Source organism: Poeciliopsis prolifica, unplaced genomic scaffold (assembly GCF_027474105.1).
Source record: "Poeciliopsis prolifica strain line A6 unplaced genomic scaffold, Auburn_PproV2 SCAFFOLD009, whole genome shotgun sequence".
In the NCBI taxonomy this organism is placed as follows: domain Eukaryota; kingdom Metazoa; phylum Chordata; class Actinopteri; order Cyprinodontiformes; family Poeciliidae; genus Poeciliopsis; species Poeciliopsis prolifica.
In genome coordinates this window covers 2,094,676-2,121,619 of record NW_026562384.1, presented here as the reverse complement: position 1 = coordinate 2,121,619, position 26,944 = coordinate 2,094,676, and the positions used below count along the sequence as shown (strand labels likewise).

At 41.8% G+C, this 26,944-nt stretch overlaps 1 protein-coding gene across 1 annotated transcript in view; it reads right to left on the bottom strand.

Annotated features, from left to right (window-relative positions):
* aff2 (AF4/FMR2 family, member 2) overlaps nt 1-26,944 on the bottom strand; it is a 161,829-nt gene that overhangs the window by 88,626 nt on the left and 46,259 nt on the right. The window contains exons 2-4 of the mRNA XM_055034084.1: nt 19,692-19,812; nt 10,406-11,021; nt 8,229-8,662 (exon numbers count right to left, since the gene is read on the bottom strand). Of these exons, the coding sequence (XP_054890059.1) occupies nt 8,229-8,662; nt 10,406-11,021; nt 19,692-19,812 (1,171 nt within the window). The remainder of the gene's footprint in view (nt 1-8,228; nt 8,663-10,405; nt 11,022-19,691; nt 19,813-26,944) is intronic.

The window sequence follows — 26,944 nt, the reverse complement described above, 5'->3', positions numbered from 1 at the left end:
GTCGCTTTTCTCTTTCATATAACAGCAATTATGTGAAAGTGCTTTTACAGTTTTACCTTTACATTGCTTAGGAAAACACAACGAAACTGGAACGATGAGAATCTCAAAATTTGCAACACAGCTAGCTCAATCAGAAAGGCTAACCAGGAAAAGGCTAGTAGCTTAACACCGACTAGCACCTGAGAAAACAACAACAACAAAAAAACTATAGAGTGGGTTTTATTTATTTAATTTTAGTCATATTGTACAGTTTTAACCAACTGTTTGTCAGGAGACTATTGTAAAACAAATCTTTGATTTCGAGGAAGGTGTTAGCATATTAGCAACCTCGTCTCTCCCAGGAAGTGGCTACGTTTCTTCCTTTGAAAGAGCATTGTGGTTTAGTTTCCGAACACAGATCTGGATCGATAAAAGCCATAATGTTGGGAAGGTTTCAGAACGTCGCCTTGGTTTAGCGAGGTGGCTAATGGCTGCTTAGGTAGGCAGAAAAGTTAGCCACACGCTAAAATGCTTCGTCGTGGGGCTAATCGTTGTCGTAACTGCCTGCTTTTAACCGCGGCAGAAGGAGTTAAGTGGAGTGACTTGACAAGAATTTGCCAATAAATCAGCGCAGCTGTTGCTGAAATGAACGAGCTGAGCAGCATCAGAGATGCTTAATGCGGCGCATAAATCTGAGAGGGAGCAAATTGCATCATTTGCCACCTTTGGTGATCCAATAGCATGTTTCCTCTCAGGTGCCTGTGGCAGGCCCACCAATGCCACTGACAAAACCCGGGAGCTAAACATAAGAGCTCAAGCTCATACAAAACTACAAAATGTATAATTTTGTAGTTTTCTTTAGAAGCCAAATTTTGGCTCTTCTAAAGAAATAATGCTCTGTAACACTGGTGTCCTTGTCTGCTGTCCAGGACCAAGTTCTTCAGATTCTTGATGTTTCTCTGCTACAAACTCAACCGTTTTCTGTTTTGGGTCTGACAGATTTACACTGCAAAACCAGAAGATCTCAGCAAGTATTTTCAATCCAGTTTCTCGTGATTTAAAGTCAGACTGTGAGTCTATTCATAAGGCACAAATATCTAGGTTCAACTGCAAGTATAACAATGGTAGGCTAATTTGTTAAAGGTAAAGGAGCCAAAGTATCCTGGGAAGTTCGCCTCCCGTCCGGCTTTCTTCACCTGACATCTGGTGTTATTAATGTGTGTATTACTGCTTCCCTTTCATCCAGCCAGTGGGCTATATAAAGGCTGAATCTTTTCATTCAAAAAGGCATACATGAATGCTTTCTCTGAGAGCAGAGATGATTTGGTTAGCGCTCCCCTCCCAATGATTACTGACTGAAGGTCTTAGTCTAGCCCGCTTCTTATTTACCGCTACATTAGTGGGGAGGCGCCGCGTGTTCCCGCGCGCCCGGCTGACGGAAGACACCGCAGCACGCCTCCAAATCAGTGTGAAATTACATCAGCCCCATACTTTGAACTACATGCAAATGAAACTTGTCACGGGCACTGTTGGAAATGTCACCTGTCACCTCCGTGTAAACCTTCTTGCAAGACTGCTGGCAGGGTTTAACAAATGTACATGCACATCCGTTCGACCGGAGCCCTGCTCACCTGAATGTGGGCGCAGCGAACAGCGCGAGCCGCCCAACGCTTTGATAAAAGCTCTGATGTGACATTGGGGGAGTTACTGGTGTTTTGCATTTATTTTTCAGATTTTGCGTTTCTGAGTTACGTGTGAAACGTCTTGAATCCCAAAGAAGTTTGATGCTTCTTTGTTCACGTTCCTCTCGTCTGATCAGTCACATTAGCCGGGTCTCGATTGCAAATGTGCGCAAACCTAGAGTTGAAAAAACACAATCTCACAGCTGCCGCTTTTCGGTTAAATATAAAAAGAAACTATAATCACCGCTACATGAATAAGCTTCTTCACTTGAGAAGAAAAACTTATGACAGCGACGGATGCAAAAACTTAGATGAGATATAGTCATAACTCAGCCGTGGCGCTAGTTAGCGCTGTCCTCAACCGCCTCAAGAAAATTTAAAAATAATTTTCATTTGTATGATTTATCGTTTTTCTCTTTTTCCCAAAAACTGGATGACAAACGTCTTCAGTTTGGTGCTTCGGTCTCAACCAGCTGTCGTTTTTCGAAGGACAGTTTTGTATACAAAGACTTCATGATTCATTTTATTTGTTTGTCCGTCTTCCAGTTCCAGCGTTAAACGTTCACCACAATTTACTGTTTATTCATCTTTGAGAATGTGTTCTTGCATCATTATGCCTCTACCTTCTCAAAGCAGCAATATTATCATTTATCGCAATAACTTCTGGGACAATTTACCGTCCAGTAAAATGCATTATCGTGACCGGCCTAATTGGCGCCCGACATATAAAAGACTAATGTGCTAGTCTTAAGAATTTAAGACTTTTTACGGCCTTAATTTTAGACAAACGAATTTAAGGCTTTTTAAAGATGTGGGACACCCTGAACTCATTCGACTCCATTAGATTTCAGCCTGTTATTTCTTTTATATTGCATTCAGTCAGACTGGTTCAGCTAGAAAGTGAAAGCGTCGGGTATTTCACATCCTAAAAGTGGAGGTGTTATGTTTTAGTCTCATATGCAACGCATTTAGTCGCCTATTTGTTAATGTTCTGGAGCTACAGCGGACATCATAGCATTAAAACAGCTGCAGCTCAACTCAACAGATATGTATGTATGACCATGCATGTGTGTGTGTGTGTGTGTGTGTGTGTGTGTGTGTGTGTGTGTGTGTGTGTGTGTGTGTGTTTCCATCCTCACTGAAGAGAATTCAAGGCTCCTGTAACCGTAAGGAAACAATCAATACCGTTATCAGTCTGCTTTCCCTTCTCGCTCTATCACATACACAGTCTCCCATACACTCAGGAATAAAGGTCCCCGATCAATAATCCTATGGCGCTAAGAGAAAGCTTCCACAGCAGTTTAAAGCCTTATTGCACACGCTTGGTCACCCAGAAACACACTGACAGCACACTCACCAGCAGAACTGCGAGGCACATATCGAGTGTTTTAAAGCCATTTGGAGCATCCGACTCAATCAGAAAACATTACGCAAAACATCGGAGCGTTCGGGACTCTTAGGACGACCAGAGGTACAAGCGAGTCTCTCGCTGAATTCTCGCATCTTATTATTGAAGATAAGAAGATTTTTTTATTTTTATTTGTTGTTGTTGCTTTTTTGTCACTCGTCAGTGTTACAGAACACCAAACACATCTTAAAACCAGACAGAGATAACCTGAGGGAAGCTTTAGTTGAATTATGTTTTCAATAATTAAGGGGGAAAAATGCTATCAGAACCATCCTGGGAAGTCATGAACCTATTGACTGGCTTTGGTTGTTTTTGTTTGCATTTGGTAAATAATAAATTGAACACTAATCAACACATTGTATGTATGTTTGATGATTGTTCTTGATTTATATTATGGTATTTGACAAAATGTATCGTTTATTGATTGTTTCATAATTCCATTTTTATCTTTCCATGTAAAGCCCTTTGAACTGCCTTGTTTCTGACTCATTTATCATTATCTGCATCACTGTTTACATTCAGACACAAAGAGGAGATTTTGAGCACAGTTTGTTTAAGGCCATGCCACAATGTCTCATTTGGATCCAGCCTTGGACTAGGCCACTTCAAAGGTTTCTTTGGATACATGTTTGGAGTCATTCAGTTCAAGATCTTCTGGTGCTTTGCATCGTTAGGCGGCTGCAGAATCCAAAGGCAATTCAGCTGAAATAAAATACTGTCACACAGTCATCGCTATGTTGTTTACGTTGCAATGCATTATGGGAAGATGACATGAACTTGGTGCAGTATTTTCTGTGCAATAAGCAATTTTTAACCTGAACTAGAGCGGTTCAAGTGAACTCTGGTGTGTGAATGTCAAGCAAAACCAGGAAGCAGACTACAGCGCAGGGCATTATGGGTAAATACAACCAAAACAAACATGCGAGTTTAGGGCTAGCAGGAAAAAAGTCCTGCAACGGCTAACATCTGATCTGACACCACTACATTTTAATTTCCATCTGATGAAGAAGGAAACTGCGCACAGTGTTTTTTTTGTGTGTCGTTTCCTCTAGTAGTTCTTGGTGCAGCGCCACCACAGACGAGGAGGGGAACAGGTTTTTCAAAGCGTTGTTTTTTGTTTTTTTTTTGACAGCGGTGTGTGAAAGTGAACCACATCAGGTGAAAATGTAACAAACATTGCTTTTTTTGAAACATAGTCTACCGGACTATCAGGTGTGAAAACATGCTTAGTCTAATATTAAAATATCCCTGACGGTCTCAACATTTAAATGGCCTCTCTACGGAGAGGATGCATGAAGCAGAAGCAATTGAAGTGTCCCATCTGTTTCTGGTTCACAAAGCTCTGCCCTGCGACACGCTGCTCTTTTGCTATTTAAGCTGCAGAACGCATCCAGGAACTCATCTAACTAGAACAAATACAGCCGTGATAAGGCGCCGTAATCAGCCAGTCATTGTCTGTCTCTCTCTTCCTCATCTCCTTCCCTTCACCTTCAGTGCAAATCGAGTCCAACACCTTCCCTCCCGGACGCTATCGATGCCACCAAGCCCCCAAAAACACTTGTGGCCATGAAAGTAAACTATATTTCAATTCCTCTCGTCTTCCTCCACTGTTTGTCCTTCCATCTCCCTCTTAGTGCCATATGCTCAGAGTTCCAGCTCAGGCTCATTTACAGCGCTGCACACACACACACACACATAGAGATCTGTCCTATCAAAGCATAGGAACAGCTGGCTTTCTCGATATGGATGGCTGCTCGCCTGTCAACGAGTCTCACGCAGCACACACACACACACGCGTACAGGCGCATCATCATCAAAACCCGCATCTCCTACTGCTTTAAGAAGGGAAGAAAGAAAGAGAGAGAGAGAAAGAGATGCAGAGATGGACAGACAATACGTGGGGGTGGGGAGTGTGAGTCTAAAAAAATGCAAACATGCGCTCAGGACTTGTGACATCAGAAGCAGACTGACAGTACGTGTCACTGTTAACCAGCTAAAGCAGATGCTCATGAATAATTGAAGGGGTTAAATTAGGAGGAGTCTGTTCCTGCACTCTGAAAATGTCTGTATTACGATGGGGGCTTTTTTTTTAAATTTGAATTCATAATTGGGTGTAAAATGATACAGATTATAAATTAGCAGTAAGATGTGAATGTGAATGACATATTTGTAAACTTGCTAATTTGTTTACATCCAGGCGAAGTGGGTCTTGGTTGGCTGTTTACGGTGCTTGATCTGTGTTTTCTAACTGATCCATTAAATAAAAATCTAATTTGAAGAGAAACAGACTTTTTTTTTTTGTTGTTCTGTGATTCTGGCACTAACCTTTCTCAGCAGTGCAGACCTATATCTAATGAGTGGCAGACCTGTGTGTTGTAGATCAGCGGAGCGGCTTTAGCAGAACCTGCTAAAGTCGGGTTATTGAAATTCTCACTCGGCGTATGAATCTTGTGCCTGCGCCACGGCACCAGCTGTGTTTCCATTACAAATGTCCGCAAAACTCTTTCGGTGCTGCTGTAGCATCAAACCCCCCCACCCCACTCCCCCAAGCAATTTCACAATTGCAGCGTTTCCATTAAGACGAGAAATGCAATTGAATTCACACATGAATAAGTTCGTTCATCTGGTAAGTTCTCCGAAAAAAACTCATCCCACGTCTACTTCCTGTCTGCTGCATTCTTCTTCGTGGTTTGTGCCAGTGGCAACGTTTGTAGTTGTAGAGGAAATTGAGTTTCCGTTGCAGTGTAAAAAAAAACACAAAAAAACAATTTTGATATGGCTTGAAAAATTCCTGTCTCATCCATCGGCCGACGGTTTTTTCAAAATTTAAGTTTTTCCAGAAAGACCATTTATTTTTGAAATGTCAAATTGTCCAATTACACGGTCAATGGAAACACAGCTAATAGAAATCAGCCAAAAGCTGAATGGAAAGACCAACCTAAAGCATCACTAACCCCCAAATCAACTTTGTTTTTGCTGATAAACTGTCTAAATAGGTCTAAATATGATATCATCTTTATTTTTTTTCTGACATTTTTGTGCAAATTTGTTTACTTTTGCTTTATTTTACCTAAAGCCGACTCAGTGCTGACCCCTTTGGTGAAACTTTGGTTAGGCAGTTGAATTCGATCTATTTTACATGACCCTGCTGTTCACCACCTCTCTCAGACAAGCTGCTGGAGCAAACAATCCACACACACACACACACACACACACACACACACACCCTCACTAATAAACACGGCTTCGAGTTGTGAAGTGACGCTCACAACTCCATATTGCACAGTCTGGTTAGTGAAAGATAGCACATTGATTTTTAAGCTGCAGGTCATATGCAAAATGTTTTTATCATTGGGCTTAACCCTCTCAGGCTCAAATTACTTGCAAAGACTAGTTATGTAGCATTTAGCTGTTGCAAATCTGCAACATCTGCAGATCTGGGTTAAAGAGAAATCTGCAAATGCCCATATAATGTATATATATTGCATATTGTAAAGAGAGCCTTGAGAGCAGCTGGGGATAGCATTATTGAAGGATGGTCAGGAAAGTAGCTGAGGGGGAGGCATATTTGGTGAGTACTGACAGAATTACTGCCTTCCCACTGGAAGTAATGTTTCTAGACTTGGAGCATTCGAGCCACATTTGAACGGTTATGGAGTTCGACTGCAGAGCAGTAGCAGTGTAAATCCAGAGTGAAGGGGCTTCAAATTTCGTCCTCCTTTCAGAGCACAGACTGTACCCGTCATCAGACCTCTGCCTGAAGTTTTCTGGTATGCGGGGAGTTTGGCTTGCTCTGAGGTCTGCTTCAGCAGGAATGGTGCAGTAGACAGTTTCACCTTGATAGCACTCACTCGGCATTACGGTGCAGCGTCAACTTCTCTATTAAAAATGACTCCTTCGCTACGAAGGCGAGGATGTGTTGACAGGAAAGCGAAAGGCGTAACGCAGGAAAATGGTAAGACGATCGAATAAATCATGATGCCAATCTGTGTCGCGCCTTTTTGTTAAGGAAAGCCAGTTTACCCTCTCGATTCAAGAGAAACCTCGGGCTTTTAAGAAAATAGCCGCCAGTATCAGAGATGACTGTTTTTAATGTTGACCTTCTGTGATAGCTGTTTGTAATTTCAGTACTCAAAATTACACTTACCTGATTAGTTTTAAAAATATACTCTTCCAAGGTAGTGTTGATCAAGTATCTCCAGACTTTTGTGAGCCTATTTTTCTTCTGCTGCTTGTTCACTTATGTCCACTTATGGCTTCAGAAATGAAAAGACTAAACAACTTTTGGTTCTTAAGTCGCCTAGTTTATAGCAGTCTGTCCCAGAAACACTAGCTTGCTTTAGTACCGTCTATCTGTGGAAAACGTTTCAGGTCTCATATAAATTTGTTTCACTTGGCCTGTCAGATATTTTAAGGACGTACAGTGAGATTTGCCAAGTCTGGAAGGATCTCTTTGGGAGTCACTGCTTGTGTTTTTCCCAGTGGGACTATGTCAATGTTGCTTGTGCAACTAAAGAGATGGGAAAATCTTATCCTGGTGCAACAGGTTGCCAAGAGCAAAAGATTCCAAAGACCCTCCAAGGAGTTGTAGGCCTGGAAATAATTTATTTTTGAGTTGATTTATAGTTGATCAATCTTATCGATTGATAGACGGCCATTTCCTTGAACGCCAGAGTTTTTTCTTGAATCAAGAGGGCCAACCGGCTGTCCTTAACATAAAAGACACAAAATTGGCATCATGATTTTTTTTTATTACAATTTTTCTGCAATTAGATTAGACAGAGCCAAACAAAGCAAACAGAACTGTAAACAGATTAAAATAGAAAGCAAATCAATGATCAATCTCTCGTAAAGCCAACCCAGGAACCACCGGTTGCATCGCGAATGCTCTGCTGAAGCTTCTGGGCGATTGGCAACATGTCATTTCAGTCCGGAGCTTCAGTTTTGTTCTGTCCTACCAGTTTACTAACATATTATGTACAGTATAATAAAAACTAAAACCTAAATCTTAAAACCAGTGGACCAGAGGCCTCTGGTTTTACTTTGTTCTTCAAACTCAAAGTTTTGCATTTGCTTTTTCAGTGGAAAAAAGAAAAGAAGATGATTTTCTCAACTCAGTCTACAGACTCTTTTAAAGTTGACCAACTCCAAGTTCTTACCTCTCCCGTGTGGCTGAGGTTCAGTTTTGGCAGTTTGTTCTTCACGTTTCCAGACGTTCCTCCAAAAGATTGGCTGCTGCTGAACCCCTCTGTCGCCACCGGAGGGGGCTTCAGCTGCGGGGAGTCACTCGGCGCCTGGTCCTGGCCGTCCATTGGTCGAACGTACGCCGTGGGCTTCTGCTGAATAGCGATGGGCTTCCCCGATAGGCAGCCGGGTGGGAACGTGGGCGTGGTCAGTCCGGACGTGGGCGTGGTCAGACCGGGCGTGGGGGTCGTCAGAACAGAGGTGGAAGCCAGCGGGGAGGAGGACAACGAAAGGTGGGAACTTGTTTCATTTTCGAACGGGGAGGTTTTGAAAGAGCCGCCATTTTCCACGCTGGAGGAAGACTTAAAGTGGCAGCCGTCTACAGTGGAGGACCGAAAGTTGCCGCCATCTGTAAGACAAAGAAAAAGAAATCACCTGAGAACAACAAACCCTACCAGCAGATCACCCACCGTCAGAGATCAGTCAGATCAGTACAGCCAATCACATTTGACAGAATTAAGATGTTTTCAAAATCACCCTTATTATCTGGTTTTGTAATAAATGCTAATTTTAATCATTTTTATCAAGAAGGTCTGAATCATTGGAACCCTTCAAAATTTTACTAATTATTTAATCAGCCTTCATGACTCAGGCAAGGACACAAAAACAGCAAATTATGAATTTTGATATGAAATGTTTTGTATTTTACACCTTTAATCAGACACATCTGTACAAGCTTTTCTTGATTTCTATCTTGTACTTTTAGACATCTTGAGAAAGTCAACCCTCTCCTAAGAACGAATTAACAAAACAACAAAACCTCTTGATTTGGGCTGAAATGATTTAATCGATTTCGCAACGTTGGTTTCACAAGAAGACTGTTGATTGTAGCAAAAAATTTTTTGTAGCACTCACTTTTTTTTTAAACCAATAAAAAAAAGGTTTTACAAATGTAATGTTTGCTTTTAAGAATACGTGATCGCTGTAGAACATTTCCTTTCAGGTTTTAATACTTAGTATGTCGCGATTTCTATTTGTTAAATTCTATAGTTGAAAATGGGCTTTCTGTATTTTCCAGGTATTTCAGATTATAAACTACATTTAATTAAGTGTATCAAAAAATTTAAAAAAACATGAAACAGACCTTTAGTTTAGGGGAGTTTTCACACCTGATAGTTGGTCAGACTGCATCACTGGTTACCTGATGCCAAAAAACAAACCAGTTTGGAAAAACCTGTTCCCTTCCTCGCCTGCGGTGGCGCTGCACCCCGAACCACTGAAGTGCATAACCAAGAAGAAGACACCGGGCGCAACTTTCACCTTCACAAAATGTAAACTAGAACAGCGCAATGTCAAATTTTAACAGTTATAGGATTTCTCTTCAGTCGTTGGTAAAAGACCATTGTTTAGGTTGTATTTACCCAGAATGCCCTCTGCTTTAGTCCGAATCCTGATTTTGGAGCGGCCTCCAGTTCACTTGGTACATTTTAAGCAAACAGAGGCTTGGGTTTTTAGAGTTGAATTTTATGGTCCACTTACACATTCACATCTCCGTAAAGGAACCAGACTTTCTAGGCAAATGAACCAGAGTCGGACTGAAGTGACCATAGAGGGCTGGTGTCATCCACCCTCAGCATCCAATAAGAAGCTCCAACTTTAAGTTTGGCTTTGAAACAGTTCCGGTCTGCTTCTCCGCAAGGCCCAAGAGCCACATGGTCATTTACATACCGAGGTATGTTGACATGCTAAATCAGTGGTCCCCAACTCCCAGGCCGCGGACCGGTACCGGTCCATGGACCAATTGGTACCGGTCATAAATTGTGCCGTGTGAAGTAAGCTTTAGAAGAAACCCATCCTACTGGGCCTTGTCTGGTCACTGCACTAAAGGACTCACATGCCAATGGCAAGAGGATAGCAGACCTGAATTATAATGATGATTATATTTGGAAAAATGTTAAGCAGTTTGGTACACATCTACAGTATCGCTCAATGTTTATATCTTCACAACACTGATACATCCAACAGTCCATTAACTTCTGCAGTATAAAACCATCTGATATTAAATGCACATTTAAAACATAAAACTGAAAGACTCTTGAATGCAGCAGAATCAGAGCAGCAATTCCTTTTGAGGCACGTTGTGAACATTTACCTGCTAGGGAATGGCTTTTGGACGAATGCCTTCTGGAAGAGGACGAGGAAGAGGATGAAGACGAGGAAGAAGGGCTGGACTCCTCTTTCAGACCCAGTTCATCTTTGAGAGAGCTGAACAGCTCCTCATGCCTTTGCAGCTGCTGCTCCTCTAAAAGAGCCATTTTGCCCCGGCTGGCCGCGGCGGCCGCAGGCCCCTGTCCGTTTTGCCCCGCCGCCCCTGACCCGACCACCAGGCCCGTCGCTTGACCTCCCTTCAAACACTCCACACTCCTCGACTTCTTCGCGTTCTGGTGCGGGGCCGTCGATAACGCCGTGATGACGGCGGGCGGCTGCATGGAGGCTGACGTTCTCTTCTCCCCGCTCCCCTCTGCTCCTTCTCCACCTCCTCCACCGCCCGCTGCTCCTCTCAAGGCCTCGTTGAACAGCTGGGACTCCGTGGCCGGTCTGTCGGCAGAGGAGCCCGCCGCTGGCTGCTGGTTGTTGCTGGCGGCGCTGCCTTTGGGGATCCCCACCAAGTGGCTCTGGTTGGAGTGGCTGGTTAGCAGGTCTTTCATTTCTTCGTAGGAGCCCAGGGTGTTCTGGACTCGGTTGGCCAAAGCATCGCCTTTATTAGTCTGACAGGGAAGGGAAAAAAAAGGACAGAGGGAGGAAGAAGAAAAATACATTAATTAAGTCTTCCATTTCTCCTTTTTCTCTGACTTGATGAACAGCCCTCTTTACTCATCTGGAGAGGAATAGTGAGAGATAGATAGGGTGACCACTGACCAGCCTTCAGGAGGAGATGATTAATTAAATAATGCCACCTTTAAGAGGCCCCATCTCAGGCTGAAGCTGTGAAATTAATGGGGCAGGAGTCATTATTACCCCGACCCCACATTCTCAGCCAATCACTGTTTGGAGGACAGTCCTGCCTTTACTTGTATGTCATTCTAAAGCAGCCTACCTGCTATGGGAACTGCTGAGAGGCGCCCAAGAATAGCCTAACAGCTCATTTAGTGTCAGTGACAGATTCCCTTAAGAGAGAAAAAGTGGCAGCAGTTCTTCTTGAGCCAGAAAGAGAGGGAAATAAAGTCCCAGGACTGGTAACTGTGCAAACACTGTTTGTGTTAAATGGTTTGCTTTCTTTTTTTAAAGTTTAGTCTAATTGTCATACAAAGACTTGGGGATTACCACACCACATGGCGTAAATAAGAGGTCATGCAGAACACCGCTTCTGTTAACCACAAGCCACATTTGAGGAAACCAAGATAAATGTTAACATTTTATCGGTAGAGAACTGTTGCAAGTAATCACAGAGTCTCCATGATAAGGAAAGGAAACGGCTTCTCCGCCTTACCGTCACAAAGTGGAGTTTGGTTCACTGGACTGGGATCTGTGAGCGTCAGTCAGATGAGACTCGGGTCAGTTATTATAACATTTCCTTTTATCAAAGGAATTTTATTTTTTTATCATGACTGGAATTATGATACAACATAGCGCCAATAAACTTTAATAGTTGATATATACAAGCATAAAAAATAATAGATTGATGTGTTTGAACAATTTTTTTTCCAAAGATGGCTCCATGAAAGCATATTGATTTTATTTGGTATTTTTAGCATGTTCTATATTTGGCATTTCAGGAATACCATATGAAGGAGCTGCTTGCCCAAGTGGGAGGCTATAACAATGTTTTTACTAACATGACTATACTTTACAGGTGCAGTAGCATGTTGTTTTCCAGACACACAATACATACTACACAACCTTGTGATCACATTGGGCAATTTTATAGCACAACCAAGTAACTATAGGTTTTATGGAAATCAAAAGGTAAGATTGAATCAAGTCCAGTACAGGAACAATTTCTGTAAAGACTTTCTTCTTCTTTTTTTTTTCCAACACATCTTTACCAGAGGAAGCAATTAATGCGTGACAAGTTTTCAGCCTGAACAACGAGCCGTAAAGCCGACACCATTCATCAGCCGGGTCTGAATTATGCAAGATCTACAGCAAACCGACTCACGGCTGACATTTCATCGTGAATTACAGACAAACGCGGAACAATGGGACCGGCGAGCAAGATCAATGCGAAATGCTGTCCGCTAATTTTATTGCACATCTGATTAGCGATCTGGTCAATAGAGTTTCTCAGTCAGGAGGCCGAGGTCGCTGACGGCCCAATTACCACGCCGCTAACGGGGACGCGGCGGTGTCGAGTCAACGGCTGGGAAGAAGAAGTAAAATTGTGTTTATTTGGGGAATTCAAGAGGACGAAACTGTAAGAAGATTAATAAATTTAAATCATCTGTTCAGATCTCCGAGGCGAGAGAAGAAGGGGACAATTAAAGACTGATGTGTCGATGGTTGTTTTTCCTCGAGGTGAGCGTTGAGCGTGTGGTTTTGTTGTTCCAATGCAAACGGCTTCAGTCAATAACCAAATAATAGAGTAATAACATGCAATGATCCATGGAGAGGGCTCATTGCTGAGGAGGGGATTCTAAGCATGCGTGTGTGTGTGTTACAGCAAACACTTCACGACATTACGACTGATCATACCACCATGGCACTATTGGCTGTAATCGAGGGCCATTTAAGCTGCGTTTCGTGATGATCACAAGTTTCTGGGCTCTGTTTTCACCAAGCAATTGTTCTGACATGAGTTTTATGAGCCAGGTGGAGCAGAAATCACAAAGTGTTCTGGTTTTAACATGCCTCGGCGGAAAACGAGCGGATCTGCACGGAGCAGCAGAGAGAGAGAGGAAGGGAGAGGAAACCATGGTAACGATGCTCGCACTGCGCCGCTAGCCCGCGTGTTTGGCAGGCCTTTTTTTTTTTGTATTTGTTCTGTTTGCAAAAATGAGACGTTTTGCACATTAGCACATAACTGAGGATAATGGGGACGTCTGTAATAGTTTGATAATGGTAATGGTTTGGTGTAATGGACAAAGTAAAGGACATATTGGACTCTGTGGGATGGGGCTGAGGGGGGTGGGGAAGTGTAATCATGATGCTTTATTTTGTTTGCACCATGATGACCAATCTTCACCAATACTGGCAGATTAGGGGTAAAAGCAATTTTGCTTGGTGTATTGACCGTGCCACTTTCTTAAAACACTGTAAATACACTCAGTGGAAAGAAAACAAATCAAGAGCCAAACAAAGGTTATGATAGCAAACCAACACTAACAAAACAGCAAAATCTGAAATTGAGAGAACATCTTTGGGAGCTGAAATAAATAAAAAGGGTAATTAATGGGGAGGAAACTAGAACAAATGTTCCACTTTTCTTGGCTGACTGGTGACCAACAAGGTCCAAACTCCAAAATCACCCTGAGGGAAGTTGACCTTTTTGCCCTCTTCACGTTGCATGGAAACGGTATCAAATGTTTGTGCGGCAGCAAATCTGTTTGTGCCGTTACCATCTTTCAAATTTTAACGGCGCAAAAGACAAAAGTTTCCAGAGGTCACAGAACAGAAAATCAGGTTTGTGCAGCTAAACCTTTACAGACACAGTTGATTTGATGCCAAATTTGTTTGATTTTATAAGTGTGCGTGAGGGTGGAGACTGGGGTTTGCTTTGACCTTTGATAACCTCTGGAGACATTTGGAATAGTATCTTCAAAAAGATAGTGGCACAAACGAAAGTTTTCGCTGTGCAAACGTGTGACAACGATTCTGTTTGATTTGAAGAAGAAACTTGAACTGGCACTGACCACAACACTCTTCAGTTTGGAAGTTGTTACTGTGAGAAGACAGCCAAAAAGTGTCAAGTACTTGTGAGATTTTTGAAAGCAACGTCGCCGAAGCTAAGCAGAACTGTGAGTTGTTTAAAAGGAAACTGTATTTTCTGCATGTTGTACAGAGCGTTGTGTTCTTACACAGTCGACCCATTTTATCTGTTTGCTTTTCAACCTCAGCCAGCCATTAAAGGCGCTGGATTCGTGAAGTGTAGGGAGTCTCTTGGGAATCTCAGAGTTATTTTCGGTCTTCTGTAGGTCAGCTCTCATAGACAACAGTTCGGTTTTGCTAGTCCTACCAACAGCGCTAAAGCTAAAGCTAAAGCTAGTAAAACAGTGCTTCATTCATGGTGACGTTGCCTCTACCCCTGATAAAGTAATCAATAAGAAATATTTACTATTTAATATTTTTATGGGGTAGCTTGGACAGAAATTGAATTTCAAAAAATCAGATGAACAGGTCAGTAATTATTTTAAATTCTTTTTTTTTTTAACCTGAAACACAAAGGCCGTAAATAACCTTCTAAAAAAAAATGGTACAACAAGATAACAGGAGTGAAATATTCCCAAACAGATTTCAAGATAACTAATCAAGAAGGCGGAACGCCGATAAACATCATTAATCTGTCCCATCAAGTCTTTCCTCTGCATCGTTTCGCCTCTAATAAAACGAGAAAAACTCCAAACGCGCAAATAAACGGAAGAAAGGAAGCGATCAAGACGCATTTAGGGGCGACGCACATCAGAACTGACGGAAAAGCATTGAAATAATCCGAACAGAAGTCGCTGCTGTGCACACACACTCACACAAACACTAGACACTGTGGAGAGCCCAAGTTAGCTGTGAATAAATTAGCCCATCTCGTCTCCATCTCAGGCTCATGAATAAAAGATCTGGTGGCTGAAGAGGAACAGAAAACACATTTACAGAGAGGTAAAATGGAAAACAGAGGAGAGAGAGAGAGGATGAATACCTATGTATGACTTTAGTGTGTGTGTGTGTGTGTGTGTGTGTTCAAGAGTGTGTGAATAGATCATCCCAAATAGCTGCTAACAGCATAACGCTCCTTAACAGGATTAGAAGAGGGATTAGCTAATAGCTGACAGAGAGAATGAACATTGGGAGAGAGAGGAGAAGAAAAAGACAGAAGTGACAGACGCATGGTTAAAAACGAAAGAAAAAAAAACCCCAACAACAACTAAAAACAGAAAGCAGGGGCCATCCGGGCTCCACGGATCCAATATTCGACAGCTAAAACGAGCTGATGTGAAAGAGGAGCTCGGACTTAAACGCAGAGCAGGAACCGGTTGGACAAAACAAAAAACAAACAAACAAAAAAAAAAAACTGTGAATTGATCAAACAAAGTGAGCATGAAAAAATAAAAGGAGAAAAAAAATAGACATTTCTGTGTGGTAAATAAATCAGTGGAAGAAAATGGCGAGCAGCGAGGTACAAACTGCAGAAATGTGCGGACATTTTCTTCAAACAGTTGGAAATGAGGCGGGCATATGAAACGAGTAAACAAGTTGTCCCCTATGAATGATGCAGTGACCCGTTCCCTTTTATCAGAATTATTTTCTTTTCAATTACAGCTTCCCTGTTCAGCTAATGACTGTAATTAATGAGGAACCTAAAAACCTCTGTGCAGCAGCGTATTACCAGCGAACTGCCTCTTTGCTTCCTGCAAATTAGATCTAATGCCAAAATTCAGGCCGTTTGGTTTTAGGCTTAGCGTTGCTAAAAGTTGCCATGTTACAAATCCAGTTAAAAAGTAGTATTGTTTATTCACATCTCCGTGGTGGAATTAGTTGTTTAAAGACAGTAATTTTATTTGTATAGCACATTTCAGCAAGGCATTTCAAAGTGCTTTACATCATAAACACAAGAACACAAAGTCATGCAACATATAATAGACAATACATTGTTACATGTTACATTTCAAAAACAATTCTAAACAGGTGTGTTTTTAGTTGCGATTTAAAAGAAGTCAGGGTTTCTGCTGCTTTACAGTTGTCTGGAAGTTTGTTCCAAAGTTTTGGTGCATAGAAGCTGAAAGCTGCTTCTCCTCTCTTGGTTCTGGTTCTGGGGATGCAGAGCAGAACCAGAACCAGAAGACTTGAGAGGTCTGGAAGGTTGATACAACAACAGCAGATCTTTGATGTATTGTGGTGCTAAACCGTTCAGTGATTTATAAACTAACAACAGTATTTTAAAATCTATTCTTTGAGCTACAGGGAGCCAGTGGAGGGACTTTAAAACTGGTGTTGCAGTAAAACATTTCTGCATGCCAGAAAAAGGCAGACTGGTCCATCATTAGCAGCAGACTTGATGGAGATAAAAATAAAGAAAATCTTTTAGTCAGAAAAGTTGTTAAAAAGCCCACAGATGGACATGAAGGAGTGGGAAAATGGTGGTGGCTGCCTCTTCCTCACTGGATAGGAGTTGGAAATCTTGATGTCCATAAACCGACCGCGTGGTAAAAGTTATCACTACTGTCATTCACTACTGAAATGACAGTAGTGATATCCTCTATTTTCATGTTCATAAATCTATTTATTAGCCTTTTGAGCTGATGTGAAATTGACTCGCTGCTCTATGATCCTCCTTGTGGCATTTACATAACCCTGGATCTACAGCGAACGGGACGCAGCATCGCCAAAGATGGTTGCCATGAGAGACTAATTACATCTTGATCCAGAAATTTTCCTCCGTTTCTGAAAAATGGGCCCCTGCCAGGTTTCAACCTCTACTTCCTGTTTGGTGCGTGACGTCAATACCTGAAATTACACAATCACGCTCCAAACCAGTCGATGGGAACCCCGCAATTTATATCTCCTTTGTTTTGTGGCGACATTTTAAAAGTTAGCTCAAAATTAGCATGGCAACTGGATGGAAACGTAGCCTACCTGTGTACAACTGACTTGAATTCATTCTATTTGCAGAGGCCAGCATGCAGCAGTGGTACCTCACACCGACCAGGCCACACACACAACCCTCCTCTCTCCTACGCACCGATCTTGACCTTACGTCTTCACAGTTAATTGGCTTAGAAACGATTACTAGGAGTGTGGAGGCCCCTAGAATTGGATTCATTATCAGAAGAGCAACCTCTCATTTGCTTCCACTGACCCCCCGAGCCCAGAGGAGCATCTCGGTAAGAAACCCTCTTATCCTCTGTGTTTGGACACAGCAGGTTAGCGCAAATTCTGTCAAGACTCAAAGCTGCTCTGGACTAACCAAGTGTCGAAGCGCCTGGTGGAAGCTAATGAGAGTTAACAAGCCAAAATCAATTTTACACAGAGGGGGCCGCACAGTGCCCGGGGACTTCATGCATGTCTGGTTTACATTTTGGTAAAGAAAATTGTAAACCAGAAGAAAGAAGGGAAAAAGGTATCTGAAAATAACAAGTATACAACTGTGTGTAGAACGGTTTCATATTTTAGCCTCGGGGGGGGAAAAAAGAGGATGAGAAACAATCACATCCACAGAACAACGTTCAACAATACAGAAGACTCGCATTAATGTTTGTATTAAGTCCTTTCAAATGATAATTTACAGCAGGCGGAGCGACTTTATGTCAGCCTAAATCACAGAGCAGCGGTCTTGGAGGAGTCCAGCCTACCCTAATTGATTAAGGTGTTGTAAACTTGGTCTCTTTCCCCTGAATTCAATTGTGGAGTCAGGTATATTCAGCTCTTCTCCAGCAGAGATAAATCAGCAGCACAAACTTGTCTCCCCGTCAGCAATAAGAGAGCACCGCATGTGGGGAAAGCAGCTCTCTCGGTCGTCCAGCTCAGGAAGGCTGGAAACATGGATGAGGAAGACTTATGGCGGTTAGCTTGTTGCCCCATCCTAGCTTTAGGCTCCCTGTTATCCCTTAAATTCAAACACGTACACACTAGATTACTAAACTACAGAGACACGTGTTATTTCAGAACGCGTTTTGCTTTTGAAGTTTTGTTTAGGCGACTATTATTTATATTTTATCATTGTCGTGTGATTTGTAGCTAGCCATGTGGCTGAGATGTCGTTAGCTCGAGTACGTGGAAGCGAAACAGCCCAAATTTCTCACAAATCTGAATGAGGAGTTTCATTTGGAGTCTTAGAGTCGATCTGGGAATGAAGCTACATCCGAGGTGTTGTGACGCTACTCGTTGCTAACAATGACAAAGCATTTCTGTCCATTTTATGTGTTTAAACTCTAAAAGCGACAAGCTAACGAAGACAGTTGTGTGTGTCTGCGGTCTAATAATAAGTCAGAACTGATAAAGGTTTCTACCTGCTACATTTCCTTTGCTTTATGGGTGAAGTAAGCGTGCAGACCATTGAACTAATACTTGTCTCCTTAAGTCAACACCCCCCATCTCTCACAGTGAGTTTGGTTCCCCTCACATTAGTTCAGACAACCTGCAGCTCTGGAGAACATGCAGAACCTCCTGGTTATTCCTGAACTCTTCCTGAGTTCAAACATTAGTGTTGTTGTTTCTAAATGAATATGAACTTGTTTTCTTTGCATTATTTGAGGTCTGAAAGCTCTGCATATTTTTTGTTTGTTTGTTATTTTGCCCATTTCTCATTTTCTGCAAATAAACACTAAATTTTTTTGCTTCGAATTTAGGAGACAGGCTGTCAGTAATTCGAATAAAAAAAAAAAAAACAATTTTCATTTTACTCAAACATGAACCTCGAAAATGTAAAATGGGAGAAACCGATCATTTTAAGTGGTCTCTTAGTTGTTGTTTTTTCATGTGTTGTATAGTAAGATTTTCATTTGGAAAGGAAGAAAAATATGCAATTATAAAAAAGAAACATATCAATTAGAAACACAAAACAAACAAAACATTTCTGCTTAAAATTGTTAAACTTTCAAAACTGATATCTCCCATTTCTTTCCAAAAAACTTTGAGTCTGAGAATAAATATACTAATTTTTTTTCCCATTTCTTTTTATAACAACCCTAATGCGTCATTATATTTAACTCTCTAACACCAAATGCATCATTTTTCATGCGATCGTTTCCCTAACAAAGGATTTTGTCAAACAAAAAAATTCTGTATCGAGTAAACATGTTGTAAAAATATGTCTTTAAATCAGTAAAAGCAATCAATGCATTTCAAGTATCACACAATGTTGTCACAAAACAGGTCATATTGGTCATGATGATTAAATGAGTGCATAAACCTGATGTATTAATTATGATACAAGCAAATTCAGAAAACAAGGCAATGAGTTTAAAATGGTTTCCCGTGTATTAAAAAAAGCACAAAAATCATGATTATGTTAATGTCATCAGGCTTTAAAACGCTAAAGGAGAAGACTGCGAGCTGAAGTTAAATCGAAACCTGCTTCGAGAAAGCTGGTTTCGATTCATGTAAGGTTTTTATGTGACGGTGATGAAAGTTTGTACATTATCCGGCATCATCTCTTATTTTTACGCCATACAAGTTGTAGAGTTTAAGAAGCTGAGGAAGAGATCCGTCACAATAGAAAAGAGGTAAGAAAAACACAAACAAAGAAAACTTATAGGGTTTTTTATTTGATTTTTTTTTTTTTTTGCTCTTACTTTATACGGTTCTCCAAAGAGGTTAAATCCGGTTGAGAACAAGTCTTCATCTTGCTGGACTTCCTGGTTCCTCCTCTCCCACTCTCTCCTCTTCAGTGCGCTGCGCTCCGACTCAAGATGGCTGCAAAGACACGAGGACAGAAGCTCGTTAGCGTGAGCCGGTTTTTTTTTCCCGTCATGGCGTTCACGGGTAAACGCAGGAACAACGGGGCCGCTGACGTCTGACGCGCCGGCCGGCAAAATGTCAAATTCCACTCAAACGCCGCAACCAGAGACAATAACGAGACTAAAGGTCAGGCCCGGCAGGAGGTCCAAAGCATCCTGAAAGTGAAGACTTTAACAATAGTCTTTGATAAATAGCTCATTGTGGAGTACCAATGAGTGAAAGGTAGCCGGTCTGCCTGGCAGCGGCGCCTCCACCACCGCAGGTCAAAGCCAAAGCCACAAGTCCTGCAGAGCCGTTTGACCTGCGATTAAATGCCAGCTGGGCTTTAATCAGACAGAAAAAGTTTCATGTCAGTGTGGGAGGGGATTTTTTTTTTAATTAATGTGGAAGGGGCTTTTTCTGGAAGGCTTTTTTTGGGGAGGAATTTAATCGAAAATGCTTTCAAGGGAGTCTAGACGTATTTCCACCCCCCCCTGTCTGCTGACCACCAGAAGACCGTTCACACCCCCGCAGCGACGGCGCCTATCTCAGCTGGTACTTTTACCTCCAAGAATGGATTAGGCAAATGAGGATGATAGTTGTGAACATGTCATAATGCGTTCTACTTTTAAAAAGTCAAAAAAGCAGAAGTTTACAAGCTGCCAGAATTACCGAAATTATTTCTATTTGCTAAATACGACAATGATGAAAGAAAGATTATGTTTGACATTTATTTACTAATGTCTTCAAGATCTGAATACATTTCCTCAGTGTTGGTCGCGCTGGCTTTGTACTGTAAGACTCGGGTTTTTGGGTTTCCTTCCAGAAGCCTCTCAGAACCAGCGGTTTGCTGGAGTTCTGGCCCGTTCAGACTGAACCGGTGGAACTGAGTCAGGGTTCACTCACACACACGCCGACTCCGGCAAACTGATGACGAGGCTTTGTGATGCCAAAACGTCGGCGTGGTTGTCCTGAAGCCACTTTGTAACCACTTTCACCACAAAAACACAAAACCTGGGAAGATTTTGTGTTTCTTGATCCAGTTTCTTATGCAAACATCTGAGCACATTTGAAATAAGACAAAAAACTTTTCAACAAGATATAAGAGACTGTTGTAAGTAAATAATTTCTCAATATTGACTTTAAAAAGTTGGAGTTCCATTCTTCACAGCTGGCATGGCGCTGCCATTTTTTCATATTTTGTCACATTTTTTCTCCCAGATGTAATGAAGGATATTATTTCCTAACTGTTTCACGTTAGTGTCATCGGCTACAGGACAGGTCTCCAGAAAAGGAAGGCTGTTGTTTTGGAGTCATGGCTTCCTCCGTGCAGAGCGGCTTTTCAGTCCAGGTCAGCACCAGCTGCTTTACCACTTTCAGCAGAATCTTCCAAACAGTCTTTGGTTTTAGCTCTTGGATTGATTGACAGATTTGGACATTTCAATTTTGACTACGCTTGTGTATAAATGTGGCTCCTTTATACATCCGGAGGTTGTTCCTAATTATCGTATCGTATCGTGATTTTTAAATAAGTCCAAAGGTGTGTGTCTCAGTTAAATGTCTCAGTTAAAATATCAGAAGACTCCTAAGAAACGACGCTGTCATCTGGGTTTTCCCTCCTTGTTTAAATAGACAGTGATGATTCTGTATGTAAACTATTGATATTGAAGACATTAATGAATCCAACTCTGACATCTCCAATGTTCAGCAAATAAAAAAGAGTTTGGGTGATTCTAACTGAGCTAAAACAAGAGACGTTTGGTTTTATTCAACTTCAGACAGTGAGAAAAAAAAATAGATGTATGTCTTTTTATTCTGTGTATGTGAATCTATCTCTGGTTTCAGCTGAAAGCAGTTTAGGAGGTTAAAGGTCACTCTACCTTTGCAGCGTCTCATTAATTTAACTAATGTCATTCACATGCGAATGTTTACATGCTGAATGAGTTTGATCCAAAGTAAAACCCTCTGAAGACATAAATATGATCGTCGGTTACTCCGCCTGGTCGTTGCTCTACAAAAGCCACACTTCAACTCACTTTCTGGAAAACAGATTTTTCTGTTCCGAATCAGAATGAACTGGTGTTATTTAAGCACTGGTGGGGGTCGTGCACTAAAAGCAGTTGCGTAGGTTTTTGTGTTTGTCACACACAAAGCATGCGGCGAAAGGCTTAGCAGGGAGTTCAGGGCGATCCGTGTCTTATCGGTGTCCAATCTGATTTTGGCGCAATTAATTTCCAAAGAACGTTAGGCAGTGTTTTCAGAGCAAAGGAACACGCTTAATTACATGGATACGGATTGGAACAATTCATAATGCTAAAAGAGGCACTCAGAAACGCTTTATGCGACGGACCTAAATAAATAAAAGTACATTTTCAAACAGGATTACATGCAGTTCTTTGAGTAAGCGGAGTCCTGAAGAAAACTATATTAAATGGGAATGTTTAGTAACAGTATTAGTGTTCGTGACACGATGAAATGCAGTATCCACCGTACAGTGAAAAGGAAGTGAATTTTATTGAAAGCATAATAATACCACAAAATATATATTCAAAACAAAACTCAAAGGTCACATGGTCGACGCCTGTTTCCAATTTCCCGTTTAAATTTGCTTTGAATTGTCACAGATTTCTGCATTGCACTCAGTAGTTCACCACTGTGTGTCTCTTTTGATGAAAAATCAAACGCTCGCTCTCACACACACACACACACACACGCACGCACACACACACACTGAAAGACGTATGAAAGCAGGAAATGTAATAACTACTGGAACCATTGGAGACTGGCCTGCAGGGAATAGAGAGGGTGCTGAAACTTTCCTTACATAACCATGTATTTTTAGCAAAAACGCTCCTTCTGCCGCCCAACCAAACATCCAGTCTCCACTGAGAGACGCATGCACCGGCAACCAAGGTGAACTCCCCCGGAGGAGAAAAACAGTGACGCGCGGGAGTGTGCGACAACACGAGCCGGTGACCCGCTGACCCGGGAGAGGGGCCTCCTGTTTCATCACATCCAGTGCCAGGAGACGAAGACGGGCCGACTAATTAGGGATCGGTGCAATTAAAAGAGACTTTCTCTTTTCCACTACAAGACCTCGCCTTCAACATTTAATCTATCAGCAAGATGTGCGTGGGAGGGAGGAAGAGCGAAGCGACGAGAAGAAATAGAGAGAGGGAGGAAGGGAAAAAAAAAACATACAGAGTACCCAAGGGAGGGAAAAAAGACCCAGTTTCAGGGCAGCAGACAGTTTCTTTAAAAGGAAAGAAAAATAACAGAATGATGAAAGACGGAGAAGAAAGGTGGGGAGGGGGGAGGTGGAACGGGAAGAGGGAAGGAGTTGAAAGGGACGAGCAAGCGGAGGGAATTCCAGACGCAGTGATTGACGGGCCGAGGTGTTTACGCGCCGGGAACGTGGATGGGATCGTTTTACGTGTGCTGGCTTGGCTGGTTGACATGTGCGTTATCTGTCAATGCAGAAAGATGAACTGACAGCGCTGTCACTACTACAAACACGCTCGCATACACTACACACACACACACACACCTATCTCTGCGGTCCCATGTGATGGATCACCGCCTCTGTATCCGTCTGTCGCATGCTAAACTTTCACATGGAGGAAATCAGGTCGCATGAGGTAATTAACACATCCAAGATTTATATCCCAGCATGCAGCAGAGAATGCACCTACATGTGCAGGTTAGCTTGCTAGCTCACACTGTTTCTCTGATCTGACCTTGTAAGCCGTAGCATTTGCAAATTTAAAAGCCTGTGAGGGAAAAAGCAGTTTTTATTCAGGTAGTTATTTAACCTTTATTTATCCCCATGAGGCAGTTAAAAATTATTTCTGAGGTACAACTTTTTCTTGTATTAAATTTTGTCTAATCAAAAAGATAGTGTGAATATTACAGACAGAGTAATGGAGGTCGAGAAACTTTGACAAAAGTGCCATTTTTTATCTCTGTCCTACGACACAAATGATTGATTTTCTTTTTTTTTTTTTCATTTAAACATTAAAAATAACTATTGAAATCGCAGAGTTGGGAACAATTGCTGCAATCTGCCTACTTATTTACGTCAAGAAGGACGTTGCGCTGAAACGTTTTTGAGTCGTTTCCTTCGGTGGTTCTCTGTGCAGCGCCACCACAGGCGGGGAGGAGGAACACATTTTTCACAGGGTTCGGTTCGCGAACCAAAGCGACTGAAATCGTAACAAACGTTGCTGTTTTGGTCCCCGATGGAACCGAGTCTACCAGCCTGGTTTTTGTTATCCACAACAGCCAAACAATGTCACTTTGATAGAATTGCTTTAATGGTGTCGTTTCAGTTTTGAGTTCCAGGTTTGTCTTACAGTGAAGCCATATTTCCCCAAATTGAAATGAAGAAGGAAAAAAAGATTTGATGGGACTACCGATAAACTGGGTGGGATTGGTAGGGATTATTAGCAGGAGTGATGGCAGTGGCAGGCGAACTGTCAATGTTGATATTTTCTCTGAATGAAAATGTAGTGATGGCAGCTTTCTTTCCTACCACTCAGCTTTCCTTCTCTCTCTCTCTCTCTCCCTCTCTCTCTGTGTGTGTGTGTGTGTGTGTGTGTGTCCTGGAGTAATGCTGATAGTCAGAGTAAGCTCTGGGAATTTAATCTGAGCAGAGCTATGCTGTGCTCCCCTGATAACTAAATGCACACAGCCGCACACGCAGGCCAGCGTCTCTCACTGAGCCTTGTCTTCCTTTCATTTATTTCCTCTGCACAGAAAGGCGGCACCGCACACTCGCTTTGTCGGGAGTGCCCCTAAGCAAGGCACTAATCCTTTCAGTTAGCAGATCGTGGTTAATGGGCGACTGTCCAGCGAAAATGACGATTACGTTCTTTGATTAATTAAAACTGCTACTACGGGGGATACCGGGAGTAAAAGAAACGACTGCGGCTGTAAGAAGGATTGGAATAATTTCATGCTGAGTAAAGTTAGCATAATTGCTACTAAGCCGAGCATTTAGGTTCCCGCAGCGCCTTGAATGGTTTCACATTTTGTCACAAACTTCAGTGTATCTTGTGAGTTTTATGTAATAAACCAAGACTTACATCTCTTTTTGTTAAAAGAATCTCTAAATTATTTACAGAAATTTTTTTTTCAGCATATCTAAAATATTTGAAAGGAAATGCAGTTTGGGAAGCTAGCTGCACGGCTACATGACACCAAGTAGCAGCCAATCCAGGAGAGTCATTTATTTTTATTTGGCTCTGATTGGCTGGACCCCAAACAGAAGAGATAGGGAAGACTATTTTAGATGTAATTATTTATTTTCTAGCTTGTCAGCCCTGTTACCTAATAAACAAGCAGCAACTACTTATTAGCTCAACAGTGCATGTTTGTTAGCATATAGGCGGGTATTAACATTTTTAGAGGCTGTTTTCCCCAGAAAACCTGCTAAGCTCGGTGCTCAGGGCGCGACGTCACTCATCCAGCCACCAGCCGTGTTTTTGAGTTAATTTTATTTTTTTTTAAGTTGACAGGAAATATGAAAATATAATTTGCTAGTTATCCATTTTTGGAAGACTGGAGGATTAATACCTATACACCAACTATAAAGTCTTTAAAACAACTAATAAATTAACAATACTAAGCCTGGTGGGGGCACAAATAAAGCCTGGTGGCCCGCCAGGCTGATAATACACTGAGGGAAACTGTCAAATATTTACGGATTTCAGCCATTTTGCAAGTGATAGCGAATACCGAGGGATGCCATGCATAATTTGATAACCATGTATTCTTTTGCCCTTCATCATCTTCTTCTTTCATTAGCAAAGCAGCGTTATGCAAAAGTATTCACATCCTTTGAACATTTTGTCACGTCACAGCCAGAAACTTCCATGAAGACAAGGGGTTCCATCGTTTGTAAGTGGAAAGTAAATAATTTGTGGTTTCTCGGTTTTAAGCTTTTCTATTGGGTTCTAAATAAAGTCCTGTGAAACATTGGTGGGGTAAAGCGGTTGTCGGAAGTGTGATTGTGGCACACTCACTAGTCTAGCCCCTTAAAGCTCTTTCATACACGACACATTTCTTCTAAAAAATAAAGAGGTCTTGAATCCGACAGTCTTTACTGAGCTTGAAAGAAAATACAAATGACAAACTGATTCAAAACAAATAGAAAGTGACGGTCAAAAGACTGTGTGACTCTCAAGGTGCCAGACTTTTACAATGACCAAATACTTTCGTCTTTATAAACTAATTAGTCAATAACCAATCAAAAGGCACCATGTAATAAGCTTAAGCACAATACAACTACAGATGCTTATGTCCTTCAAATAGAAGAGTAAAACATTTGACTCACATAAACACAAAATAGCATTTTGTATGAAGTATATATGGCTCCTGCAGGAAGGTTGCAGGTTCGATTGCAGCTTCCTCCTGTCAAAATGACTGGGAAAGTGGCATAAATCCATTTACCATCTGAAGCCAACCAACCGCCTCAAGCAGTGACCTCGCTGGCCCTCCCCCGTCGATAATTTGACTTGAACATGTTCTGTCCTCAACAGGAAGAAAGACTCCAGCCCGTGGATGTCGTCAGGAGGGTTTCTGGAGATGCTTCATTGGAAATCTACTGGAGCCCGACTCGAACTGCATCCGTCTCTTGTGGGAATAACTGTCAGGGCCGTTCAAGGCAGCCGTTTGGAAACACATTCGAACTCATCTGAAGCCATGAGGACACGAAGATCAAAGGCGCCGGCTGACTTTGGTCATTTACAATCGTCTGTGGCACACTGGTGTGGATCTGAGGCTTCTTTATGAGGCGAAAAAACATCTGTTTTAATCAAAGGAAACAAGGGACATTGATTTCTGAGCTGTCGCATAGATTATTATACCTCAGTGAAGACCCTGAATGCTTCTCTGTTGCTCTTAGAGCTCCGCAGAACAGCCAGGTTAAATAGTAATACTAAGAGATAATAAGAAAATATTAAATTCCTGAGATGGCCGTGTCAAAATTTACAGCGAAATACACAATTTATGAATTTCTGATCTTTTGCATATGAAAAACATTACTAACTAGCTTTTTGCTAATCTGCAACAGGACTCAGTCTATAGTTGAAAAAAAAAAAGAAAACAT